Source organism: Theropithecus gelada, chromosome 19, assembly GCF_003255815.1.
Source record: "Theropithecus gelada isolate Dixy chromosome 19, Tgel_1.0, whole genome shotgun sequence".
Lineage (NCBI taxonomy): Eukaryota > Metazoa > Chordata > Mammalia > Primates > Cercopithecidae > Theropithecus > Theropithecus gelada.
Window position 1 is genome coordinate 23,091,564 of NC_037687.1, and position 24,914 is coordinate 23,116,477.

A 24,914-nucleotide genomic window follows, 5' to 3' on the forward strand; every position below is an offset into this window, starting at 1 on the left:
CACCCGCACCCCAGGCCCACCCTTTTTCTTTTCAGTAACTTGCCCAAGTTCACATCTTTTATTTTTTTTTTTTAAGGCAAAGCACCTGCAGGTCAAGTCCCACCCCGTCCCCCAGCTCCGCGTCCCCCTCCCATCCCCCTTCCCCGCCCCCAGCCCCGTCAGCTGTTCCCCTTGGCCTCGGGTTCCCTGGCGTCCTCGGCAGCCGGGCTGGGGGTCTTCACGACATCTTCTCCAATAGGTGCCAGGGTCTGGGGGCTCCGCTCCTCCTTAGAGGTCAGCCCGCCCGCTGCCGTCTCCTGGTGACCGGGGAAGGAAAGGGGAGCCGGTTGGATGGTGTGGTCCCCTCCATGCTCCCATTCAGGCCCTGTCCCCTGATGCCCGTCCCCCACCTTCACCCCGGCCCAGCTCCGGCTTCCTCCTTCGCAGCGAAGGCTGCTCTCCCTACCTTGGATAGGGGGCCCTCGAGACTAGAGTCCAACAGCGCGGCCTCAGTCAGCCCTGAGTCGTCATCCATGCTGATGAAGATGCCCGGGGTCTCACACTCAGGCCCCTCCTCCCGGAAATCCATGGCTTCCTCAGACGAGGGCGGGCCCGGCCGGGCCGAGGGAGAGAGAGAGGAGGAGGAAGAGGAGGGGGCTCCCACTCCTCCCGGCTTCAGCTTCTGCTCCTCCTCCAGCTGCCGCTTTAAGGCCTTCTCCTGGGCCAGCCGCAGGCCAATGAGGTCCTGCGGGGGACGGGGGGCCGGGGCCGGGGCCAAGGCCAGAGGCTCCAGGTCGTCCTGAGGGTGGGGAGGGCCACACAGAAGCTCAGAGGTGGGTGGCTCAGAGGACGGCGGGAAAGAGAAGGAACCACCCTGAGGTGGTCTTCGAGGTCACCAAGAGCATGGGGAGGAAGGGGCAGTTGTCTCCCAGACCCCCAACTCCCTTCCAGCAGGCGCATCCCCTGGGAGACGGGTGGCTCAGAGCAGGGGTGGCCTGAGTCTCCCGGGGTCGGGCGGAGGCCATGGTGAGCCTTGCTGGCTTGGGATATGGGGTGGGAGTCTGAGGATCCAGATGGGTGGGCTGCAGGGCCCTCACCTCCTCCAAGGGCCCCGCAGGCGCTTCCTTGGCCTCTGGCTCCTGCTTGCCGCTGGCCTCCAAGATGGTCATGATGGAGTTAGGGATATGAGCTTGCTGGGTGGAGAGCAGGAAGGGGGCGCTGGGGACAGCTCTGGCACAGAGACCCCACTTGCACACCTCAGGTCCCGGGGCCCTAACCCTCCAGAGCTCCTAGCAGTGCAGGGCCTTCTTGTATCCACCTCCATCCAGTCCCCACCAACCGGAGGGACCCAGGGGGCCGCCCACCGCACACCCGGGGTGGGGGGAAGGGGTACCTGGTGGGGGGTGAAGGAGCGGACATGGGCCAGCAGAGGCTCCCGGAGCTCAGGGCACTTGTCAAAGACGGCTCCCAGCTGCTGGGGCGGCAGCTGCAGGATGACCTGGAAGCTCTGGGGCTTGGTGCGCTGGCAGCACTTGATGAAGCCCTCCCACACTTTGGGGTACTTCCACACCTGAACCAGGGAGGGAGGGAGCTGTCGGGAGGGGCACACAGGCAGTCCCCCAGCCTTGACACTGGGAGAAAGACCTTGCCAAGACCATGCCCAAATCCCACCATCCAAGATTCCTCTGGATGGGCCACAAGCAGCCCTGACCTCCCTCCAGAGGCCTTTGTCTTCCCGATCCAGGCGGCTGGACCATGAGGGCAACTTGGGAAGGGGGTGGAAGAAAACTCAGAGCCGCCTTTTACCAGAGCTCCCCCTGGGCCAGGCCTAGGCTAAGTGCTGCGGGAGCACGTCTCATGACATTCCCACGGCAGTCTCCAGGGGGCGACATTAGCCCTGCTAAACAGCGGAGGTCAATGCCGGTGCCGGGACCTGTCCCGGGTCACATGTACATTCTCACGGCAGCCTCCAGGGGGCGACATTAGCCCTGCGGGATTTGGTTTTTTGTTCCATCACGTTCTTTTTTTTTTTTTTTTTTTTTGGAGACACGGTCTTAATCTGTCGCCCAGGCTAGAGTGCAGTGAGTGGCGCGTTTCTTCCTTACTGCAGCCCCAAACTCCTGGGCTCAAGCAGTCCTCCTGCCTCGGCCGCCCAAGGAGTTGGCATTACAGGTGTGGGCCATCACACCTGGCATCATTGTCGTATTTCTAAAGCCCAAATTTCTAGCACTTCTTAAAAAACTGGACCATTTTTCAGCTCTGGGATGCATCCTGGCCGGGCACACAGCAGTGGAGGGTGAGAAGCAGCCATGCCTCTCCTGGGTGCACACCCCTTGAGGGTTACCATAGCTCCTACCACCCAGCTGCCCTCCCTCATCACCTGGGAGCTGGCCCAGTCATAGACCCTGGAGCTCCACTATTTTCTTGGCAAGGAGGCAGAGCAGAGCCTGCCATCCTCCACCAGGCTCCCTCTGGGGTCAGGGGAAGGGGAGGGCAAGCAGGCTAGAAGCCTGCTGGTTAGGTCTGCTGCCGTCTGCAGCCTGGGGGCGGGGTGGCCGGGGGTGGGTTACCTGCTTCATGATGAGGCGGGACAAGATGTTCATGACGAAGCCCCCCAGGCGGGGGTACATGGTCAGGGACTGGATGACGGTCCTCATGAGCAGCATGGGCAGGGGGCTCTGCTCCATCAGCTGCTGCATCACCACGGCCAGCACCTCTGACGTGTACACGTTCCGCTCCGCAAAGCACAGGTTGGTGGCTGCGAGGAGGCGGAGAGTGGGCCTGTCCTCTCTGCCCAGCTGCCCCCTGGGAGGTGGGAGCCCTGGCCCTGCTGTCTGCCCGTGAGGGGAAGACTTCTAAAACCCTGACTTCTAAAGCCCCTGAGGGAGACAGGAAACTCCCCCCACCCAGCAGAAGGCACACTGCAGCCCTGCCCTTGGAAAACCTGCGGGCTTCATTCAAGGGAGAAGACATCCAACTCCAGGAAGCCCCAAAATGAGTAGAACAGGGAACCCATGGCCCCTCACTTGGAGGACGACCTTGGGAAAGATGTGTTGCTAAGCCCTGGGGGAGTGGCAGGGCCCCCCAACCCTGCCAGGGAGGGAAGGCAGCTATTGGCTTCCACCAGCCCCTCCAGAGAGAACAGCAGTCCGCAGACCAGCTTGTCAGAGGGCCAAGGGACTGCCCACTCGGTCCTGACAAGGGTACAGGGCTTGCGCTGGTGCTGGGAAGATGGGGGGGGGTGCCAGGCAAAGGGCTGCGTGGGGGTTATGAGCACAATCAGTAGAGTAATAGCGAAGGGAGGGACAAGAGGCGGCTGGGGCCGGGGCATATGATGAGCTCAACACCCAGTGCCACTACCAGGAGGACCCAGAGGGTTGGCACAGCACGAGCATCCACGAAGGCAGGCCCTGGGGGTCTGTTCCCCAGTGGGTGGCCATGCCCCAATCCACTGTGCTAATGGGAAGCCCCAGGAGCTGCCTTTGAAGCCCTTCCCCAAACACCACTTGCCATGTGAATGTCAACCAGGAAGTCTTTATTGAGCCAGAAGAACACCCCAACCCCCCAAATCCTTGAGGCTAACAGAGAACAGGGATGGGGTCTCTAAGGGAGGGGGAGGTGTAGACAGGTGGGAGGAGGCTGAATGGGAAGAGAGTGGAGGCGAGGGCCTGTCAGAAACCGAGGAAGCCCCTGCTCCTCCTCAGGGCCAGGTGGTCACTGGTCCTGCCCTCTCAACCACCTAAAGGCTCCAGAATCAGCCCTCCCCTCCTCCTTCCCTGTCAGCTTTGCCCTGGCCCCCAACCTGGGCCTCCCCTGAGCCTCTGATCCATTCTCCATACAGCAGCCTGAAGGGTGTTTTGGAAAGCTCAGACCTGACGCCCCTCCCAGAGACCCTCAAGAAACAAGGCCAAATTCCCACCACGGCCTGCGAGACTCCTGTGGGCAGACCCCAGGGGCGCCTTTCCTGATGGCGACAGCCTGACCTCCTCTCTTGACCAGGCCCCCTCTTTCGTCTCCTAGGTCCAGAACCAGCCAGCGAGCACCTCCCTCAGTCCCTGCAGTCTCCTGCTGCTGCCGCCTACTCAGCCTTCCTTGGTCTCAGCCCGAGTGTCCCCTTTTTCGGGAAGTCTTCCCTGATGTCCCACACCCAGGCTGGGTTATGTGGCCCCTCTGGGCTGCCCAGTCCCACGCCACCCCTCTCAGTTGTTACTGGCCAGGGACTTCTTGTCTCTTTCCCTGGACTGTAAGCCCTGGAGGGACAGGGCTAGGGCTGTCCTTCCTGTGTCCCCAGCACTACCCAGGATGGATACAGGTGAGCAGAGGTGCTGAGTTTTCTTAATGCTGGACTACCAGCAGTGGGTCTAGTTATAGACAAGTTCCCCAGAGGAACAGGGTGGTCTATGGGGGAGTGAACAGTGCACAACAAAAGGACTGTACTTTGTGATCTGGAGCTTAGAGTGCAACCAGAAGAATTCTGGTGCCCGAGGAGAAAAACGTGGGCTGGGCGCTGGGGACACCAGCTGGAAGGTTGTCTAGCCTGCAGTGTGCAGGCCTGGCTGTGTTGGAAGAAAAGGGTAGGGTGGTATAGGGTAGGCCCCCGCTGACCCTTCCGGGGCCTGGCTCTTGGTGGCCTGTGTGGCCTCCGGCAAGGCCCTTTCTTCTCGGCCTAGGATCCTCAGGGCTTCTAATCTGGGTCCACAAATGGTCTTGGGGTGTGTGTGTGTGTGTGTATGTGTGAACCCCCTCGAACTGTATGCAATTAATATGAGCATACTGTCCTGGGAATGGGCTAGAACTTTCCTCAGATCACCAAAGGGGTCGGGGAACGTGAAGACCACAGCTCTGGCCTATGAGCCTGGAGATCTTTCCTCCCTGCTGGTCTCCCATGAGAGGCCTTGGGGCCTCCTGGGTTTTAATGCGGGTTTGATATTTCCGTAAGCTCCTCTCTTGACCTTAAAAGTTTCTGAGAAAACTTGCAGAGGAAGGTTAGGAAGTAAGTCACTGAAAAGCTGTTTCAAGCTAGAACACGAAAGTAAGCGGCACAGAGAGGAAGCCCTTTCCTGTCTGAGGGTGAGAAGAGAAATCAAAGGACAGCAGTCTTCTGAGTAGAGAGGGCGACAGTGAGGGTGTCCAGCTCCGTGGGACAGGATGGCTCCTGGCCCAGAAACCTCGCTCAGGAGGAGTGGAGGGGCAGGTGCTCTCAGGGGAGGTGGTCCTCCGTCGCGGAACCGGCAGAGCTGGGATTCCCACCCAGGTCCGTTTCACTTCAGATTCTGTTTTTTCCACTACACCACTTAGCTTCTGCGCGGCCCTGAGTAAGTTACCTAACCTCTCTGGAGCCTCCATTTCCTGTCTACACAATGGAAGTGAACATACTCACCAAGTGGCAGACCAGCAGGCTCAGGTCTGTAGGCCTTCGGGGAGAGCCCAGCGCAGAGTGCTCAGTGAGTGGGGGGCCATCGTGAGCCAGTCAGTTCGTCACCAACCCTGCTGCCCTGGAGGCAAGCTCTCCTGCCTCATCTACCCTAGGCCACAAGTGCCGTGGAGCCCTGGGTCTGCCCTGCTGCTGTGCCTCTAAGCCTCTGATTATCACTCATGGTGCGCCCTGCTTCCTTCTATTCCTCGGGGTTAGGGGTGGGGCTACCCCTGACTGCTTTAGGCCCACTCTGTACCAGTGCACAGCAGGTACATCAGAGTGCCTTAGACAGAGGCAGAAAAAGTTGGGTTGTAAAGGGTAAAACCTGGGAGAAAGGAAGGGGAGGGAGGAGGAGGCAGGTAAAGGAGGAGGGAGGGAGGGAGGAGGAGGCAGGAAAAGGAGGGAGGGAGGTGGCTCTCCAGAGCTCTGAGGTGCGGCTGTGAGTGGCACAGTCTTTGACTTGGCAGATTCCAGTGGGGGCATGTAGGTGACTGAGGTCCTGCCCCTGGCATTGCAGGGGCCAGGCCACTGGAGTTGGGGGAAGCACCTCACCTTTGATGATGGATTTCATGTCGCACTTCACGGAGTCGATGTTGTGTAATGCGATCAGGAGCTCTCCAGGGTTCAGTGGGGACAAGGCTGAGTTTCCCTCACCTGCAGCGGGTGGGAGAAAGGGTGGGGGAGACAGTACGGACGCATAAAAGATGGGTCTGAGTTCCCCAGATTGGGGCAGCTGGGAGCAAAGATGAGGTGCCCTCTGCTTTCAGGGCTGAAACAGGGGAAGTCACTGACAACATAAAAATGGGACACCGAAGGTAGCAGCAGCCCTCGGGCAGCCTACGGTTGCCACCGTGTGCTCCTCCCCATCCTGGGCTCCCACCCTGGGTAGTGTGTAGCACGGCTGGGTCTCTCTGCCCCCGGGCTGTGCACCTGCGAGGGCAGGGTAGGACCACCTCATTGTGTGGTCCCCAACAGACTCCAACGCAGCACAGGGGCTCATGGGCATTTGCGGCACAGGACAAGATGAAGCCAGGCTGCAGCCTTCCACAAAGTGGCTGGAGCCTTCAGCTGTGTGGGGCCTGGGGGAGTGGAGGGAGGAGGCTGGTGGGGTGGCTCTTTGCTGCTGCTCTTTTGATGGTCCCAGAGCCATCTATGTGTGTGTTTTAAAGCACCAGGGTCTGTCTGCGTGGAACAGACATCCTCCATTCTGTCTTTAGCTCCAACCACAAGGGGCAAAGAATCCCTTCTACTTTACTTGCTAGTTTTTCTAAGTTGAAAGTTTTGTTTCTTTTTGACTGTGTCAAAACAAAATGCCCCTAGCCCACAGCTTGAGGGATTCAGGCAAGATCTGAGGAGGGGCCAGACTACAGCCAGGCCTGAGAGGGGCTGCGGTGTGGCCAGATCCTAGAAGGGGAGACGCTGCTGGAGCCTCCGGCCCCAGCTCCACGGTCTTGTCCCTGCTGTGAATGAAACCATCATCCAAGCATCCCGGAGGGTGGCCTGGGAGCTCCGGGACACATGGAAATGTCCAGTACAGCTGGTGTCCCAGGGAGCGGGATGTGGCCCCTCTCCCCGAGGGGGGCGCCTGCAGCTTGCCTCCTGCCCCAGCACCTGGGTGGGTGGGCCTCCTGGTGGGGAGGAGGCTGCATCACCTACCATGCTGGGTGCCCAGCAGGCGGTTGAAGACTTCCTTCACCACGATGGGGTTGAGTTTGATGAGTTTAGGCAGGGCCTGGATCACCTCTTTCTACAGGGAGAAGGCGGTGGGGTGGGGGTTAAGTCAGATACACCCTCACTTCCCTTCTAGACAAGCCACCCCTTCTTCGCCCTGGGGAGCTGAGGGCAAGCTCTGGCTCACTGAGCCCCTCCTACCCTCACCACACCCTCAGGACAGAGCTTTCTCCCCAGCTCTCACCCCATCTGAGTCCCTTCCATGTCACATGTGTGTGCCCCCAAGAGGCATCCTAATCCTTGTCTCAGAGAGAAGAAAAGCGAGTCTCAAAGAGGGGAAGGGACCCGCCTGAGGTAGAGGAGGAAGCAGCAGAGCCACGGGCACCCGGGTGCCCATGCAAATGAGTCCAGGAGCTGCTCTGCATTTCCAGGGTACACAGGTACCAGCGGCTTCCAAGACTTCTGACCACAGACAATGTGTCTTCTGCCCTCTGCTATGTGCCTCTGGCTCAACCGCTTCTGCAACGTGCTGCCCTGCCCCTCCTGGTCCCACATGTCCCAGGTAGCAGGGACAGACGGGCCTCCGGGTCCATACCTTCTCCAGCCCATTGAGCACCGGGATGAGGAAGCGGACGTCTGGCAGTCGCTTGTGGTAGAGATCCCGGACCCGCTTCACCAGCTCCGGGGAGGGTGGGACTGCATGGAAGCAGCAGGAGGCACCGAGTTGGAGGCAAAGGGGAGTGTGGGGGAGGGTGGGCACCCAGGAAAGAGAAGCAGGCGGGTGTGCGGGAATGTATGGCAACTTCACAGCAGAACTTTTCACCCTTGGCTGCTCATGTGCAATTAGCACCACACTGTTCCAGATGGAGAAACTGAGGCCCTAGGACAGGCAAAGACCCACAAGAGGTGCGACCATCTGGGGACCCAGTGGCTCGGATTCCCAGGACCCGGGGAAGGCTAAGGAGAGGGAGGAAAGCATGAAAGGTGGGGGTCTCCAGGGTCACCTTTGTCTGTGAGGCTGTGCAGACATCGTGTGACCAGTGTCTCTGCCCCCTTGGGACAGTTTTCCACCAGCAGGAGCAGCTCCGGGGAGTTCATGCCCATTCCTCGGATCTAGAGGCAGAGACAGGGATGACCACACCCAGGGTGAGAGCTTAGGGAAGGCTCAGGTGCTGCCGGCAGGGTGGCTGCGGGAAATGCTGGGGCTCAGGGTGAGACTGGTGATGGGGGAAAGGTAGGGAAGGGTGGGAGAGGTCAGAGAAACCTCGGCCTCTCCCTGCACCCTCTCCGGATGTGGCCTGCTCCAGCTCCCAGCCCTGGCTGGGCTGTCCTCCAGCAGGCCACTCCTGTGTGGCTCAGACCTGACCTGACCTCGAATGCCTACCCTGTGCTTCACTCACTGGTGAAGATGTTTCTGGCTCCACCCACACCCACCAGCTTCGTGACTTGGTTTCTCATGCGCGGCTGGCTTGGCTGTGAGCCCAGACCAGGCTCCACCTGCTGCTGCTTCCTGAGCCTGCCCCATGGTGAACGCCAAACACAGGAGCTGGGGCCAGGCTCCACCTTCGCCCAGGAACATTTACGCTCCTGACTAAAACCGAATGTCTCTGCCCTCGGGAAGCTCACAGCCCCACAGGATCACTTTTCTGCAAAGTGAGATCACTTTTCCACAGTTGCCTCACCTTGAGAATGGGGCCAAAAATGTGTCCTCCTGACTACAAGCCTGCTATCCCCATTTTCCAGGTAAGGGCCCCACTGAACCCAAATGGCAGATAGGTGGGGATTAACATACAGTTCTCTCTCCCATTTATCATGAAAATGTTCGGTAATCCAAAAATGTCAGGGGCAGAAAGAAAAAAAGTGGTTTCAAACCCTGCTGCAAACTGAAGTGCAGACCTTCTAATCTCAGGTGACAGTCTGTCACTGAGCTGCTTCTCATGTGGGCAGCCCTGTGGCTCCAGAGAGAGGTAGGAAGGACTATGTCTATGTAATGACAGCTGAAGAGTCCCATTAGCAACACCGGGAAGGTCAGCTCATAAACAGTGACAGTGACACAGAGGTTTATGTGCCTGAGTTCATGGACTCCTTGCATCAGCGTGGAGGGACTGGAATGTCTTCCCTAGTTTTACTGACAGGCCCGAGGTCGCAGTGAGAAAGTGACAAGTGAACACGAACCCAGCTCTAGGCTCCTAACTGCTGGGCCACTCTGACGTTTCCTCAGGAACTGATGAGTGACATGTGGACCGCCCGCAAGCTACACAGCCTGGGTCGACCCGGGGTGACCACCCTTTGGGCTTGGCACACTCTGAGGTGGAGCAGGTTGGGGAAGAGCTGGAGCTGGGGACGTAGCCCTGCCTGTGGGTGGGCAGGGCCTGGTGGGCTCAGGGGCCTCACCGGCTGCTCGATGACCCTCAGCACCGTCCGCTTGATGTCGGCGATGGCTTCAGTGTACACGGCCGCCAGCTCATGGATCAGCTTGTGGTTCTGAGGCAGGAGAGCCAGGTAGAGGTAGAGACACTGCTTCACTGTCTCCTCCGTCCAGGGCGCTGCCACCTCTGACAGGGCAGGAGCGGAATCGGATTGGCCCACACTCTTCTCCAACCCCCTCGGACCCTCAGTAACTGTCCCTTCTTGGGCAGTGGAGCCAGGGAGGGCAGAGAAGGGAGCCGGGGCTGGGGAGCTAATTGTTCTAGGGCAGGGAAATGGGGTGGGACCAGGACTTCCTACCTCCAGCCTCCCCCGACTGCCAACACACAAGGCAATTAGAAGGATCTTTGAGTGCGATCCTGACCCTGTCCCTCTCCACCTCCAAGCCCAGCCACGCCCTGTAGCCTCAGAATAAACCCCCGGCTCCCTGCCTCCCAGTGGCTGCCAGGTGTTGCATGGGGTGGCCCCGGCCTGCTGCTGCCCTGCTGCCCTCCATGGTGGTCACACACCCCTTCTAACAGTCCCGAGGGCCCTGGTCTCTTTGCCTTTGCATCCGCCCTCCTTTCTGCCTGGTCCACAGCACCTGCTCAAACTCTGGGCCTCCCGAAGGCTGTGCGTCTCCTGGGAATGCTTCCTGGCACCTGGGCCAGGCCTCCCGTGCTGCCCTATCATGGCCCCAAGACTTCCCATTTAAGGGTCCATTTACTCGGGGTCTGAGTCTACCTGTCTGTAATCCTGGGGGACCCAAGACTCTGTTGAAGGAACCTGCCTGAGATGACCCTGCCTGGTCCTTCCTGGGGCCCCACCGATGGCTGGCTCTCCTCGTCCGCCAGATCTCTCTCCCTGACCCCCTAGGCTAGGTCAGATGCCCCTACCCTGACTCCCACAGCCCCCAGGTGGCTGTCCCAGCCCTGCCCGTTCCCGTCACTGGTGTCCGGGTGGCTTCCCCACTCAGCCCCTCTGCTCGCAGCGACCAGAGCGCGGACACAGCAGCACTCAATATGCATCTGATGACCTGCACCCAACCTGTGTCTTTGTCAGCTCCAAACAGCACAGATGGTGGGTTGGGGTGCACCAGGAGCTGCAGGTAGTTGAGGGCAAATTTCTCCACATACTCCCGCAGCTGCTCCTTCTCATACATGCGTTTGATGAACAGCAGGGCCTGGGAGCGCACCTGAGGAGGAAGATGGAGAAGGGCAGGGTCAGGGAAGAGGGAAGAGGAAGAACAGCTATTCCTGCGAGTGTGGCAACACTCATGTGAAAACAGACCCGAGCCTGAGAAGGGGCAGCCCAGCTGCTACCAAGGCCCAGAGCTGGTCCCCAGCGCAGGAGGCAGATATCCCGGCCAGGGCCGGACCCACAGCACCACCTCGCTGCCTGCCTCTCCAGCCCATCTGCCCGTCTCTCCAGCCCATCTGCCCGTCACTGCTCCTTGCCTTGCTCACCAAGCTCCAAGCAGAGGGAGATCTCAGTTCCTTAAAAGTGCCACTCCCTGCCAAGTCTCCCTAGAATGCCTACTGCCAGCTAAACACTGTTTCACTCAGATATTATCTGCTGGGACCTGTGAGGGTAGGGGCTGGTCCTGGGCACTCTGATCCCAGCAGCAACACAGGGCCAGGGCCAGGGCCAGGGCCAGGGGTGTGCAATGAAGGTCTGCTGAATGAATAAACATGCTGCCAGGCAGGGGCTGGGGCAAAAGGCTGCAGGCAAGGATGGGTCAAGGGCACTCTCAACCACAGCATGTGCACATTTGTCCCCTCGTCTAGAGCACACCCAGCTATTCATTTTCCAGGTCTCAGCCCACATGTCCCCTCCTTGAAGGAAGCTTTCCTTGAAACACCTCCCCTGCCCACCCCACCACCAGATGGTCGGCCCCTCCCTCCCCAGGGCTCCGCAGCTGCACACTGCTCTGCTCAGCTGGTGAGCATGCTGGGTCCTCACTGCTGGCTGAGGCCACACTGGCTCCCCTGCTGGGCAATGCCCTCAGGCCCCGTCACAGGACTGAGCTGCACGAGGAGCCTGTGCTGGCCACCACAGGTGGACTAAGAGCGAGTTGGTTCCTCAGGATACAGGTGGCCTCTGCAAACTGCAGGCTGAGGGCAGCCAGGAAGTGGAGCAGGGGATCACCTTGTCCTTCTCATGGGAGCTGAGGTCGAGAAGGACATGCAGGTACTGGAACTGGCGGGATGGGCGCTTGAAGATCAGGTCTCGAAGCGTGGACATGCCCAGGTAGGTGCGACTCTGCAGCAAGAGGAAAGGGACCTGAGCTCAGCCCACCTGACTGTGCCTTTGGGCTCTCTCTCCTGACTGCCTCTGACAAAACGGCCTGGTCCCTCATGAAACCCCCTGCCACAAGGTTTAGGCTGTGTGCCCTTCAGAATCCTCAGGGGAGAGCCCTATCCCTTGGCCCAGGCTGCAGTGACCAGGGCCTGTCCTCACCTCATCCTCGCAGTACTTGCGGATCACCTCCAGGGCACTCTCTGTGATGAGTGGCGCCTCCAACACAACCTTGGTGAAGATCCTGCGAGAGATGGAGGGAGGGCCATGGCTGCAGAGGAAAAGGCCGCCTGGCTCCCAGGCCCTGCTGAATTGTAGGAGCTCAGGGCCAGCAGGCCCTCCCTCAGGGGTTGCTTGTTCAAGCCCCTGGTTATAAAGCTTTGGAAGTGAAAAGACCAGGGTTCAAAAGCTGCCGGCTGGATGATCTAGACAGAGGCTGCACCTCTCTGAAACTCATTTCTTCCTTTTGTCAAACAGGGATTCCTAACTTTATTCATTGAACATAAAAATGGGAGGGAATGACGGCGGGTGGAGAAGGGTGTGGGTATTTTAGATATGGTGGCCTCAAAAGGCCGCTTCGAAGTTACATTAGAGTATACTGGTAGATGAGAAGGAGCCAACCACACACACAGTTGAGGGAAGGGCATTCCAGGCAGACAGAACAGGAAGCACTAGTGCCCTGAACTTGGCACGTTCGAGGAACAGACAGAAGGCCAATGTGGCTAATGTTCGGGGAGTAAAGCCAAAGAGACTGAATAACATAACGCCTCACTGGTCACAGTAAGGAGGCTGTGCTTTATCCTAAGAGCAATGGAGAACCATGGAAGGTTCCTCGTGGGGAAGTAATAAAAGGATTTATATAATAAAGTGTTCCCGGAGCTGCTGTGTGGAGGACAGATGAGTAAGCTGGAGGCCACGGACAGGCAGGAAGCTACAGAACCAACTCAGGTAGGAAATGGGGTGTAGAGAAGTCTATCTCCAGGCCCATGGGTGAGCACTGTTATTTACAGATGGGAAAATGACACAGAGGGGGAGTGACAAAGCCACTCAAACCATGCTCAGAGCAAGTGGCAGAGCAGGGGAACAGCTCAGGAAGTGCGACCTGCAGCTCACATGCAAAACTACAACCTTGAACGTGCCTCCAGAGGGGGAAGGAGGAGAGAAGACTTGGGATGGGCTCGAGAAGGACTGACTCGGGGGGTGATGAAGAGGGAGGTGGTCAGAATCAGAAAGGGAGAGTAGCACCAGAAGAGGGGGCCTCTTGGGGACAGGAGGGTGCAGGGTCAGCCCCCTCACCCATCCTTCTGGTCTGGTTTCTCCTGCAGGCCGGACAGCAGGCGGATAAGGCAGTCCTCATACTTGTCCAGGGAGCCTGAGGCACCCGCGGCCAGATAGGCGTTGTACTCCTGGTAGAGCCAGGCGAAGGCCAGGTCCAGGCGGGCCCGCACATCCTCCAGGATGAAGGACAGGACCTCCGCCTTCAGGCCCGAGTTGAACTGTGTCACCAGGCTGGCCAGGATCTTTATGCGGACCTGATGGGAGGGCGAGCCAGCACGTCAGTGTAGGGTGGGCAATCCAGGGACTCCGCATTGGTGCCCTGCGACTCCTCCCACCCAGGCACAGGAACTCCCAGAGCAGACACGGAGTGAAGTGAGGAAGGCCAGTCGAGGACCCTTATGCCCAGGAAGGTCCCATTTGTGTGGCAGGGGGTGGGGGTGCCAGGGTGGGGATCGATCATCACAGGATAAAAACAAGTTTCTAGGAGCAGCACTCATGTACTTAAGTGCACAGAAAAAGATCCTCAAAGATTCCCCTTGTTTGTGCCTTTGTCACCTTTGGAGAGGGGGATGGGGTGCAGGTGATGGCCACGGAAGGGAGTACTGGATCTGGATTCCCCAGAAATATTTTTCAGCTCAGGGAGTACGTTCCTATACTACTAGCTAATCAAAAATTAACTTCACAGAATGGGAAAAAAGTCACTTTTCCCCATTCTTTGAAGGTAACAGTGCCAGCAAGTGGCAGAATCAGGACTGAGAACCAGGTATATTTTTAAAGCTAAATAGTAACAGTAAGAATGTTAACAACTGTGAAGAACCAAGACCACAAGAGCAGCCCTCACTTGCAGAGGCCTCCCGGCACCCGCCCTGTGCACCTGAGCGCCTGTGTGCATGGCACGTTTCCTCCTTGTCACCCGGGGGGAGCTGCCGCTGCCGTCTCTGTTTTATGGAGGATGGGAGTGACCTGGAGAAGCGGCTGTGGCAGCAGAGCTGGGGTCCACAGCCAGGGAGGTTTGATGCTGGGGCCAGACTCTGTGCTGGATGTGAGGTAGACGCTTGGGTAGGGGGACTGGAAGGATGGGGTGGGGGGTGGCAGGGGCACACCTGGGCTGCCCCGCTGCAGGCCACAGCCTTTTCAGCCCGCAGGATCCGCTTCACAGCGCCCAGCTTCATGGCTTCCACCTGGGCATCAGTCAGGGGCTTCAGCACGTCGCTGAGACGGAATATTTTCTTGCGCCCACCGGCGCCTGCCAGCCTATGTGAAAGAGCAGTGACAGAGATGCAGGGACCCAGACTGCAGCACAGGCCTGTCTGGTGACTCTCCCAACTTCAAGGACTAGGTAGGCCACAGAGATGGCCCCCATCCCCCTGCTGCCTCTCCAATTCCTGTGTCTCTGAGGCATGGTGGGGCGGTGGGTAAGAGGAAGGAAGAGGATGTTATTGTGGTTTTGCAGAGGGTGTCTTAGGAAAGGCTTCTGTAAGTGGGGATCTGAATGGAGGCAGGGACAAGATACACAAATGTCTGGGGGACCAGCTCTCCAGGCAAAGGCCCTTAGCTGGGAACCTGCTTGTAGGCGTGACTGGAGGAGGGGTAAGGGTAGCAGAGAGCTCGGAGGGTAGCAGATCCTGCTCAGCTGTGTTAGTAAAACTTGGGGCCAGGCGCGGTGGCTCACGCCTGTAATCCCAGCACTTTGGGAGGCTGAGGCGGGCAGATCACGAGGTCAGATCGAGACTATCCTGGCTAACACGGTGAAACCCTGTCTCTATTAAAGATACAAAAAATTAGCCGGGCGAGGTGGCGGGCACCAGTAGTCCCAGCTACTCGGGAGGCTGAGGCAGGAGAATGGTGTGAATCCAGGAGACGGAGCTTGCAGTGAGCGGAGATCGTGCCACTGCACTCCAGCCTGGGTGACAGAGCGAGACTCCGTCTCAAAAAAAAAAAAAAAAAAAAAAAAAGACTTGGGTGGCCGGGACTGGCTGGATTTTGTGGTGTGTAAGGGAGGTAATAATGGGGACAATGATGGTGACAGCCAGTAGCATTTACTACACATCAAAACCATGCAAAATGCTTGACAATCACAATCACTTTCACTCAAGTTATCTAATCTAGTTGTCTAACCGTCACCATCACCACGAACTAATTTAATTCTTCTTTGATCCTTACACGAAAGATATTATCGTTATCCCAATTTTAGACAAAAAAACGGGTTTGTTTTTGTTTTTTTACAGGAAGGAAAACAGCAAAGGCTTAGTGGTTATGGCAGTGACTCGGGAGTCAGGAAGAACCCAGTCCAGACTTCCTTCTGTCTGCCTGTCACACACACACACACGCGCGGCTGGGCAGGGCTCCTGTCCTGCCTTAGCACCCAGAAGAGGACTCACCGGGGCTGAGTAACAGGGATAATGGGCTCTGGCCTCCTCTTGGCCTGTGGTGCCTCTTCCTCCAGAGGGGACATGGAGCTCAGGGAGCCCACCACCGAGATGGCTTGGCCCTGGGCTGACAGGCGCCGCTTGATCAGGACGCTCTCCGTCTTCACCACCTTCTCCTCCTTGGGCTCCTCCTTGCACTGTTTGGTCTGCTCTACACCTGAGGGGGAGGCAGCAAACGGACACCCAGTGTGTGAGACCCACCAGCTGCAACCCGAGGACCTCCTATGTGCCCGGCTCTGTTCTGAGCCTTGTACACACAAAACCTTGTTTAAATCCACACAACACTGTCCTGGAGTGGGTACTCTTTTTATCCCCACTTTTCAGTACAACTGAGGCTCAAACTAGAAATGCCACTAATTGCTGCAGGGAGCAGCAAATGCTACAGACTCTTTGGAAACATGATGAGCAGTTTTTGTTTTGAGACTGGGTGTCGCTCTGTCACCCAGGCTGGAGTACAGTGGTGCAATCAGGGCTCACTGCAGCCTCGACCTCCTGGGTTCAAGCAATCCTGCCTCAGCCTCTCAGCCTCCCAACTAGCTGGGACTACCGGCACATGCCAACATACCTAGCTAATGTTTGTATTTTTTTGTAGAGATGAGGTCTCCATATGTTGCCCAAGTTAGTCTTGAACTCCTGGGCTCAAGGGATCCTCCTGCCTTGGCCTTCCAAAGTGCTGGGATTACAGGTATGAGCCACTGTGCCCAGCCCTCATCTGTTTTTTTATTTGGAGACAGTTTTGCTCCATCACCAAGGCTGGAGTGCAGTGGCTTGATTCTGATTCGCTGCAACCTCCGCCTCCTGGGTCCAAGCCATTTTCCTGCCTCGGCTTCCCGAGTAGCTAGGATTATAGACGCCCACTGCCATGCCCAGCTAATTTTTGTATTTTCAGTAGAGACAGGGTTTCGCCACGTTGGCCAGGCTGGTCTCAAACTCCTGACCTCAGGTGATCCACCCACCTCAGCCTCCCAAAGTGCTGGGACTACAGGTGTGAGCCACCACACCCAGCCTGCAGCAGTTTTTATAGCACTGATCACACCCTATGACCCAGTGGTTCCACTCCTTGGTATATGCTCAAGACAGATGACAGCATGTGTACATGAAGAGAGCTAGACACAAACATTCACAGCAGCTTTATTTCCAATGGCCAAAAACTCGAAAGAAGCCACAGGTCCATCAATACCGGTGTGGATAAACCAATGATTGTATATTCATGTAACAGAATACTACTAAGCAATAAAAAAAACCAACTAGCACCTCACACGACAACATGGAAGAATCTCAAAAATGTATAGTAGGCTGGGCGCGGTGGCTCACGCCTATAATACCAGCACTTTAGTAGGCCGAGGGGAGTGGATCACCTGAGGTCAGGAGTTCAAGACCATCCTGGCCAACATGGTGAAACCCATCTCAACAAAAAATGCAAAAAAAAAAAAAAAAAAAAAAATCTGCTAGGTGTGGTGGTGCATGCCTGTAATCCCAGCTACTTGGAAGGCAGGATAATCACTTGAACCCGGGAGGCAGAGGTTGCAGTGAGTCGAGATCATGCCATTGCACTCCAGCCTGGGCAACAGAGTAAGACTCCGTCTCAAAAAAAAAAAAAAGCAAAAAAAAAAAAATTAGCCGGGCATGGTGGCAGCGGGTGCCTATAATCCCAACTACTCGGGGAGGCTGATGCAGCAGAATCACCTGAATCCAGGAGGCAGAGGTTGCAGTGAGCCAAGAAAGTGCCACTACACTCCAGCCTGGGCCACAAGAGCAAAACTCCTTCTCAAATAAATAATAACTAACTAAAAATAAACAAACAAAAAAACACAAAAAACCATATGGTAAGCCAGAGAAGCCAGACTTTGTGATCTTATTTAGTTTAGTTCAAGAATAGGTAAAACTAGGGCCGGGCACAGTGGCTCACGCCTGTAATCCTAGCACTTTGGGAGGCTGAGGTGGGTAAATCACAAGGTCAGGAGATGGAGACGATCCTTGTGAACACGGTGAAACCGTCTCTACTAAAAATACAAAAAACTAGGGCCGGGTGCAGTGGCTCACGCCTGTAATCTCAGCACTTTGGGAGGCTGAGGTGGGTGAATCACGAGGTCAGGAGATCGAGACCATCCTGGCTGACACGGTGAAACCCCGTCTCTACTAAAAATACAAACAATTAGCCAGGCATGGTGGCCGGTGCCTGTAGTCCCAGCTACTTGGGAGGCTGAGGCAGGAGAATAGTGTAAACCCGGGAAGTGGAACTTGCAGTGAGCTAAGATGGCGCCACTGCACTCCAGCCCGGGCGACAGAGCGAGACTTCGTCTCAAAAAACAAACAAACAAACAAACAAACAAAAAAACTAGCCAGGTGTGGTGGCGGGCACCTGCAGTCCCAGCTACTCGGGAGGCTGAGGCAGGAGAATTGTTTGAACCTGGGAGGTAGAGGTTGCAGTAATAAGCTGAGACTGCGCCACTGCACTCCAGCCTGGGTGACAGAGGGAGACTCTGTCTCAAAGGGAAAAAAAAAAAAGAAATATTATATCTAATTGCCTTTGAACTATGCGTATAAGAAACATAAATGAATTTCATGTTTAGGCTTGGGTCTCATCCCTAAGATACTTCATCATGTACATGCAAATATTCCAAATGCAAAGGTGTGAAATCTGAAACACTTCCGGCCCCAAGCATTTTCAATAAGGGATATTTAACCTGTGTCTTGATCTGGGTGATGGTTACACTGGTGTGTTCACTTTGTGAAAATTCACTAAGGTCTATAGTTAAAAGAGTTCTGCATTGTACTTATGTGTATTATACATTAATAGTACTGTTAAAACGGGGTAAAACTATGAAGCTCGGAGAGGTTAGCTAACTTGACCAAAGTTATACAGCTATTAAGTGGATGAGATCTGATTCAACTCAAACCTCAAACCCAGGTCTGTTGGATTTCAAAGCCCAGGACTTAAAAACACTGAGCCATCTATCTGTGGTACCTGTCATTATCTACACCTTAGCTCCCACGTGATTTTCATCTGCACCACAAGGAGGTGCTCTTCCAGTAAGGAGAACCCAGAAGCCACAAGTGCCAACCCCTGGCCCAGGTTAGGGCCAGGACACACTCACCTGGTCCCAGTCCGGCAGCTGTCATCTGTGTGGCCATGAGCCGAGCCAGGTGCTTGATCTGGGCTTCTGTGCCTGCTGACTCCACAGGGGTGTAGATGGCCTGGAAGGAGGCTGGCATGGCCTCCGGCAGGTACACCATGCTGATGAGGACCTGTGGGATGCCCAGGAAGAGAGCCTCTCCTTAATCATTAACTCAACAAGCATTCTTTCCACGCCCATGCCAATACTGGGGAAATGGCAGTGCCTAAAACCGACTTGGGCCTGCACTCCTGGAGCTCAGCCTCTTGGGGAAGTCACAGAGAAAATAAATAACGATACAGTGTAGTGCTTGAGAGAGGAACGCGAAGGGTACTGTGAGCCACAGCAGGAGCCAGGCAAGGCAAGGGCTCCCTGGGCAAAAGAACTGATGGAGGGTAGGAGTCAGCCTAATACAGGACAAGGTTTTGCAGTGGGAGGGGTGTGTATTCCCCGTAGAGAAACACCATGGGAGAAGACTAAGAAGCAGCAGAGCTGGCACCCTGTCCAAAGAACAAAAGAGGTCAGGTGTAGTGGGTCACACCTGCAATCCCAGCACTTTGAGAGGCTAAGGCAGGTAGATCACTTGAGGTCAGGAGTCCAAGACCAGCCTGGCCAACATGGTGAAACCTTGACTCTACTAAAAATACAAAAATTTGCCAGGTGCAGTGGCACGTGCCTATAATCCCAGCTACTCGGGAGGCTGAGGCAGGATAATTGCTTGAACCCAGGTGATAGCGGTTGCAGTGAGCCGAGATCGCACCACTGCACTCCAGCCTGAGTGACAGAGCAAGACTCCGTCTTATTCATAAAGAAAGAGGCCGGGCGCGGTGGCTCAAGCCTGTAATCCCAGCACTTTGGGAGGCCGAGACGGGCGGATCACGAGGTCAGGAGATCGAGACCATCCTGGCTAACACGGTGAAACCCCGTCTCTACTAAAAAACAAAAAAAAATTAGCCGGGCGAGGTGGCGGGCGCCTGTAGTCCCAGCTACTCGGGAGGCTGAGGCAGGAGAATCGCGGGAACCCGGGAGGCGGAGCTTGCAGTGAGCTGAGATCCGGCCACTGCACTCCAGCCCGGGCGACAGGGCGAGACTCCGTCTCAAAAAAAAAAAAAAAAAAAAAAAAAAAAAAAGAAAGAAAGAGAGAGAGAGAGAGAGACAGACAGACAGACAGACAGAAAGAAAGAAAGAAAGAAAGAGAGGCCAGGCACGGTGGCTCAAGCCTGTAATCCCAGCACTTTGGGAGGCCAACACGGGCGGATCACGAGGTCAGGAGATCGAGACTAGCCTGGCTAACCCGGTGAAACCCCGTCTCTACTAAAAAAATACAAAAAACTAGCCGGGCGAGGTGGCGGGCGCCTGTAGTCCCAGCTACTGGGGAGGCTGAGGCAGGAGAATGGCGTAGACCCGGGAGGTGGAGCTTGCAGTGAGCTGAGATCCGGTCACTGCACTCCAGCCTGGGCGACAGAGCGAGACTCTCAAAAAAAAAAAAAGAAAGAAAGAAAGGAGAGAGAGGAGCAAAAAGAGGTTCAGGGAAAAGTGTAAGGACTGGGAATTGACTTCAAATAACAAGCAAACAAAAAACCCCCCAGAATCCTAACAGAGAACATCCATGGATGCCAGCCATTAGTAACAAAAGATAATTTCATTTATATTTATTTATTTTTTAAGATGGAATCTCACTCTGTCCCCCAGGCTGGAGTGTGGTGGCACAATCTTGGCTCACTGCAACCTCTGCCACCCGGGTTCAAGCAATTCTCCTGCCTCAGCCTCCCAAGTAGCTGGGATGACAGGTGCCTGCCACCGCACCTGGCTAATTTTTGTATTTTTAGTAGAGATGGGGTTTCACCATCTTGGCCAGGCTAGAAAAGGATAATTTTAAACTCCCTATACATTTGGAGCTTTAAAAAAAATTTATGCTGGGTGCGGTGGCTCATGCCTGTAATTCCAGCACTTTGTGAGGCCAAAGTGGGCAGGCAGATCACGAAGTCAGGAGATCAAGACCATCTTGGCTAACATGGTGAAACTTCATCTCTATTAAAAATACAAAAAACTTAGCCAGGCATGGTGGCAGGTGCCTGTAGTCCCAGTTACTCGGGAGGCTGAGGCAGGAGAATGGCGTGAACCCAGGAGGCGGAGCTTGCAGTGAGCCGAGATCACGCCACCGCACTCCAGCCTGAGCAACAGAGCGAGACTCGGTCTCAAAAAAAAAAAAAAAATTTTTTTTCTTAGAGACAGGGTCTTATTCTATTGTCCAGGCTGGAGTGCAGTGGTGCCATCATAGCTCACTACAGCCTCAAATTCCTGGGCTCAAGCAATTCTCCTGCTTCAGCCTCTCCTGTGGCTGGGATCATAGGTACACGCCACTATGCCCAGCTAATTTTTTTATTTTTATTTTTGTAGAGACAGGGTCTTGCTATGTTGCCAAGGCTACACAGTGAACTTTAAATGCACACTCTAAGTAATAACTAATTAGAACAGAAAGATAATGAAACTACTATAAATTAAAATGTGTGGAATGCAGCTAAAATAGTACTTAGATGGAAAATCAAATCCTTAAATGCTTGCTTACATTGGAAAAGAAGACTAAAAATTCATGAGCCAATCACTTAAAACCATGGGGAAAAACATTCAAATAAAGTAGCAGGGAAGAAATAAAGGCAACAGAAATAAAACAGAAAAAGTGCCAAAAGAATATGAACAAAACAAAGAGCTAGTTCTTTTGAGATGACTGAAAACAAGCAAATATTTTGCAAGATTGCACACAGTAGTAGCAACAAAAAAGGGGCACATTACGGACATATGGTATTTTATACTACGAATAGCAGGCATTTTTATAAATGGTGAGGAGCAACTTCATGGCAAAACTAAAAAGGTCAATTCCTAGCGTGTGATAAGACAAAAGGTAGAACGGCCGGGCGTGGTGGCTCATGCCTGTGATCCCAGCACTTTGGGAGGCCGTGGTGGGCAGATCACCTGAGGTCAGGAGTTTGAGACCAGCATGACCAACACGGTGAAACCCTGTCTCTACTAAAAACACAAAAATTAGCTGGGTGCAGCGGTGGGCGCCGGTAATTCCAGCTATTCGGGAGGCTGAGGCAAGAGAATAGCTTGAACCCAGGAGGCGGAGGTTACAGTGAGCCAAGATCGTGCCATTGCACTCCAGCCTGGGCGACAAAGCAAGACTCCGCCTCAAAAAAAAAAAAAAAGACAAAAGGTAGAACAAGTTAATAGAAGCCAGATCAAAGATGGCTGACTAAGGCAAGGGGAACTTAAATTTTACTTGAAGGAAGTTGGAGCCAGGTAGCAAGTGAGGGTTGGGCTTCAGGTGAAAAGGGTGGGCCTGGCCCAGGGCAAGTGCTGCAGGGGTGGAAAAGAGGGCAAGGATTAGGGAGAGAAGGAAAAGAGGTTCACTCCCAGTTTCTTTTTCTTTTTTTTTTTTTTTTGAGACGGAGTCTCGTGCTGTGTCACCCAGGCTGGAGTGCAGTGGCGCGATCTCGGCTCACTGCAAGCTCCGCCTCCCAGGTTCACGCCATTCTCCTGCCTCAGCCTGCGAGTAGCTGGGACTACAGGCGCCCGCCACCACGCCCGGCTAGTTTTTTGTATTTTTAGTAGAGACGGGGTTTCACCATGTTAGCCAGGATGGTCTCGATCTCCTGACCTCGTGATCCACCCGCCTCGGCCTCCCAAAGTGCTGGGATTACAGGCTTGAGCCACCACGCCCGGCCCACTCCCAGTTTCTGGTTTGGGAACTAGGTGGGGCCTGCAGAGAAGCGTGGGGAGAAAGTGGAAAAGTGCAGATCTGCCGTGTGAGTCTGAGGTGCTTCTGGGACATCCCAGTGGAGGACGATCAGAAGCGGGCTGCATACCCAGGCCTGAGGCTCACTGATGTAGTTTGGGTATTTTTTCCTTCCCAAATCCCCGATGCTGGAGGTGGGGCCTGGTCGGGGGTGTCTGGATCGTGGGGGGGATCCCTCATGGCTTGGTGCTGTCTTCGGGACAGCAAGTCCTCACAAGATCTGGTCATTTAAAAGTGTGTGGCACCTCCCTGCCCCAAAACACTCCCTCTCACTTGCTCCTGCTCTGTCACATGAGATGCCTGCTCCCCCTTCACCTTTCACTACGATTGGAAGCTTCCTGAAATTTCCCCAGAAGTGAAGCAGATGCCAGCACCACGCTTCCTATACAGCCTGCAGAACTGTAAACCAATTAAACCCCTTTTCTTTATAAATTAGAAGGGTACTCTGGAGGTAGACAGTGTGAAGTGGAGGCAGGAGAAAGACCGAGGAGATCCTTCCTTCCTGGTCCAGGGGAAAACACTCCTCACTCATCCTCACCAGATTGGCCACATTATCAGGCGTCAGCAGAGGCTGCAGGAACTCAGCTGTGATGTCCGTGTCTGACTGGCTGGAGATCTGGGCTGAGGCCTTCGAGGTCCCTGATGGGCCTGGCTCCAAGTCCTTGTCCTCATCGTCCTCCCCCAGGTTGGGCTCTGGGATAAGGGAAAAGAACAAGATGCTGGCTATAGAGAGAGCAGCAGGCCCTCCATCCTCCCGGGGCGCCCAGGTGGTCCCTGCCTCTAGTCAGCCTCTGCAAACAGCGGATGAAGATCCAGGCTGCAGCTCTGCCTCTGGCACCAAAGCACTGTATGACCCTGGGCAACTACCTGACTCATTCTGGGCCTCAGTTCTCCTGATCTGGGAAATGGGAGTAAGCCACACCCCTGCAGCTTATCATGCTGAGCTCTAGGAAAAGATTATTATTACTGTTTTTTTGAGACAGTCTTGCTCTGTTGCTGAGGCCGCAGTGCAGTGGCATGATTTCGGCTCACTGCAACCTCCGCCTCCCAGGTTCAAGTGATTCTCCTGCCTCAGCCTCCCAAGTAACTGGGATTACAGGCATGCGCTACCAGGCCCAGCTAATTTTTTTGTATTTTTAGTAGAGATGGGGTTTCACCATGTTGGCCAGGCTGGTCTCAAACTTCTGACATCAGGTGATCCACCTGCCTCAGCCTCCCAAAGTGCTGGGATTATAGGCGTGAGCCACCGCGCCTGGCCTTGTGCAGTTGTTTAGAAGGCACTTTGGCAATGGCTATCAAGAATGTATACTCAGTAACTAAGGGCACACCTGGTACTTAGACCTTGATTTCTGAAACTATTCCTCACTTAAAGGAAACCAGGGCTCCTTAGAAAGAAAGAATGATTCCAGGGCTGGTGCAAGGACAGTACAAGAGGAATCTAGAACATTTTGTCATGCTAGTAAGTAAGTGTAATGCTCAAAACAACTTATTCCTGATAATAAGTGGGAAGAAGAGAAAGTCCTTCCTTACAGCAGAATGTCAACTAATAAATGTAGAAGGAAAATCTCTTTGGAGCCAGGACAGAATAATAGACTCAGGCAATAATCATCATTGGATGTTAAAACCACTGGGTGAGGCCGGGCACGGTGGCTCACGCCTGTAATCCCAGCACTTTGGGAGGCCGAGGCAGGCAGATCACGAGGTCAGGAGATCGAGACCATCCTGGTCAACACAGTGAAACCCCGTCCCTACTAAAAAAAATACAAAAAATTAGCCAGGTGTGGTGGCGGGCACCTGTAGTCCCAGCTACTCGGAAGGCTGAGGCAGGAGAATGGCGTGAACCTGGGAGGCGGAGCTTGCAGTGAGCTGAGATCATGCCACTGCACTCCAGCCTGGGTAACAGAGCCAGACCCCCTCTCAAAAAAAAACCCAAAAAAACCAAAAAAACCACTGGGTGAACGTTTAAAGAGAAACATGTATTTTACATAGTTTCAAGTATCTCCCCCAGCTTATTACTGACAAAGAGAAAAATGGCACTTGACACTAGAGAAAGCTGGTTGATACTATCTTAACCAAGTGTTCACAGTTAACATCTCCAACAATGGGACACCATGTGCCTCCTGATCCCATGTACTGAGGCAACCAGGGGATCATTTCTGTAGCGTTCCTGCCAAAAATGCCTAACCTGACTCCAATCATGAGGCAAGAGCAAACCCAAATGAAGGGCATTCCACCAAACAACTGTCTTGGACTCTTAACAATGTCAATGTCACGAGACACAAAGGAAGGCTGAGGAACTAATTCAGGACATGCCAACTGAACGCAATGTGTGTTCCATGCCTCATAAGAGTACACAGTTTTTAGTACTATTTTTATAACTTGTCTGTAAATTCAAAATTATTTCAAAATAAAAAGCTTAAAGAAACAGAAAGAGGCTGGGCGTGGTGGCTCACGTCTATAATCCCAGCACCCTGGGAGGCTGAGGGGGGTGGATTGCTTGAGGTCAGGAGTTCGAGACTAGCCTG

At 54.8% G+C, this 24,914-nt stretch overlaps 1 protein-coding gene across 2 annotated transcripts in view; it reads right to left on the bottom strand.

The window, feature by feature from the left end:
• Window positions 1-28: 28 nt before the first annotated feature.
• The window catches only part of SYMPK (symplekin), a 53,900-nt gene continuing 29,014 nt past the window's right edge, over window positions 29-24,914 (bottom strand). The window contains exons 10-27 of one of the 2 annotated variants that reach the window (XM_025366816.1): window positions 22,928-23,082; window positions 18,576-18,726; window positions 15,430-15,634; window positions 14,152-14,302; window positions 13,067-13,302; window positions 11,933-12,014; window positions 11,621-11,734; window positions 10,520-10,667; window positions 9,461-9,621; window positions 8,071-8,179; window positions 7,662-7,762; window positions 7,052-7,142; window positions 5,948-6,049; window positions 2,550-2,737; window positions 1,373-1,549; window positions 1,077-1,172; window positions 446-778; window positions 29-296 (exon numbers count right to left, since the gene is read on the bottom strand). In XM_025366816.1, the coding sequence (XP_025222601.1) occupies window positions 159-296; window positions 446-778; window positions 1,077-1,172; window positions 1,373-1,549; window positions 2,550-2,737; window positions 5,948-6,049; window positions 7,052-7,142; window positions 7,662-7,762; window positions 8,071-8,179; window positions 9,461-9,621; window positions 10,520-10,667; window positions 11,621-11,734; window positions 11,933-12,014; window positions 13,067-13,302; window positions 14,152-14,302; window positions 15,430-15,634; window positions 18,576-18,726; window positions 22,928-23,082 (2,738 nt within the window). In that variant the 3' untranslated portion in view covers window positions 29-158. The remainder of the gene's footprint in view (window positions 297-445; window positions 779-1,076; window positions 1,173-1,372; window positions 1,550-2,549; window positions 2,738-5,947; window positions 6,050-7,051; window positions 7,143-7,661; window positions 7,763-8,070; window positions 8,180-9,460; window positions 9,622-10,519; window positions 10,668-11,620; window positions 11,735-11,932; window positions 12,015-13,066; window positions 13,303-14,151; window positions 14,303-15,429; window positions 15,635-18,575; window positions 18,727-22,927; window positions 23,083-24,914) is intronic. The other variant, XM_025366815.1, reaches the window with a different exon arrangement.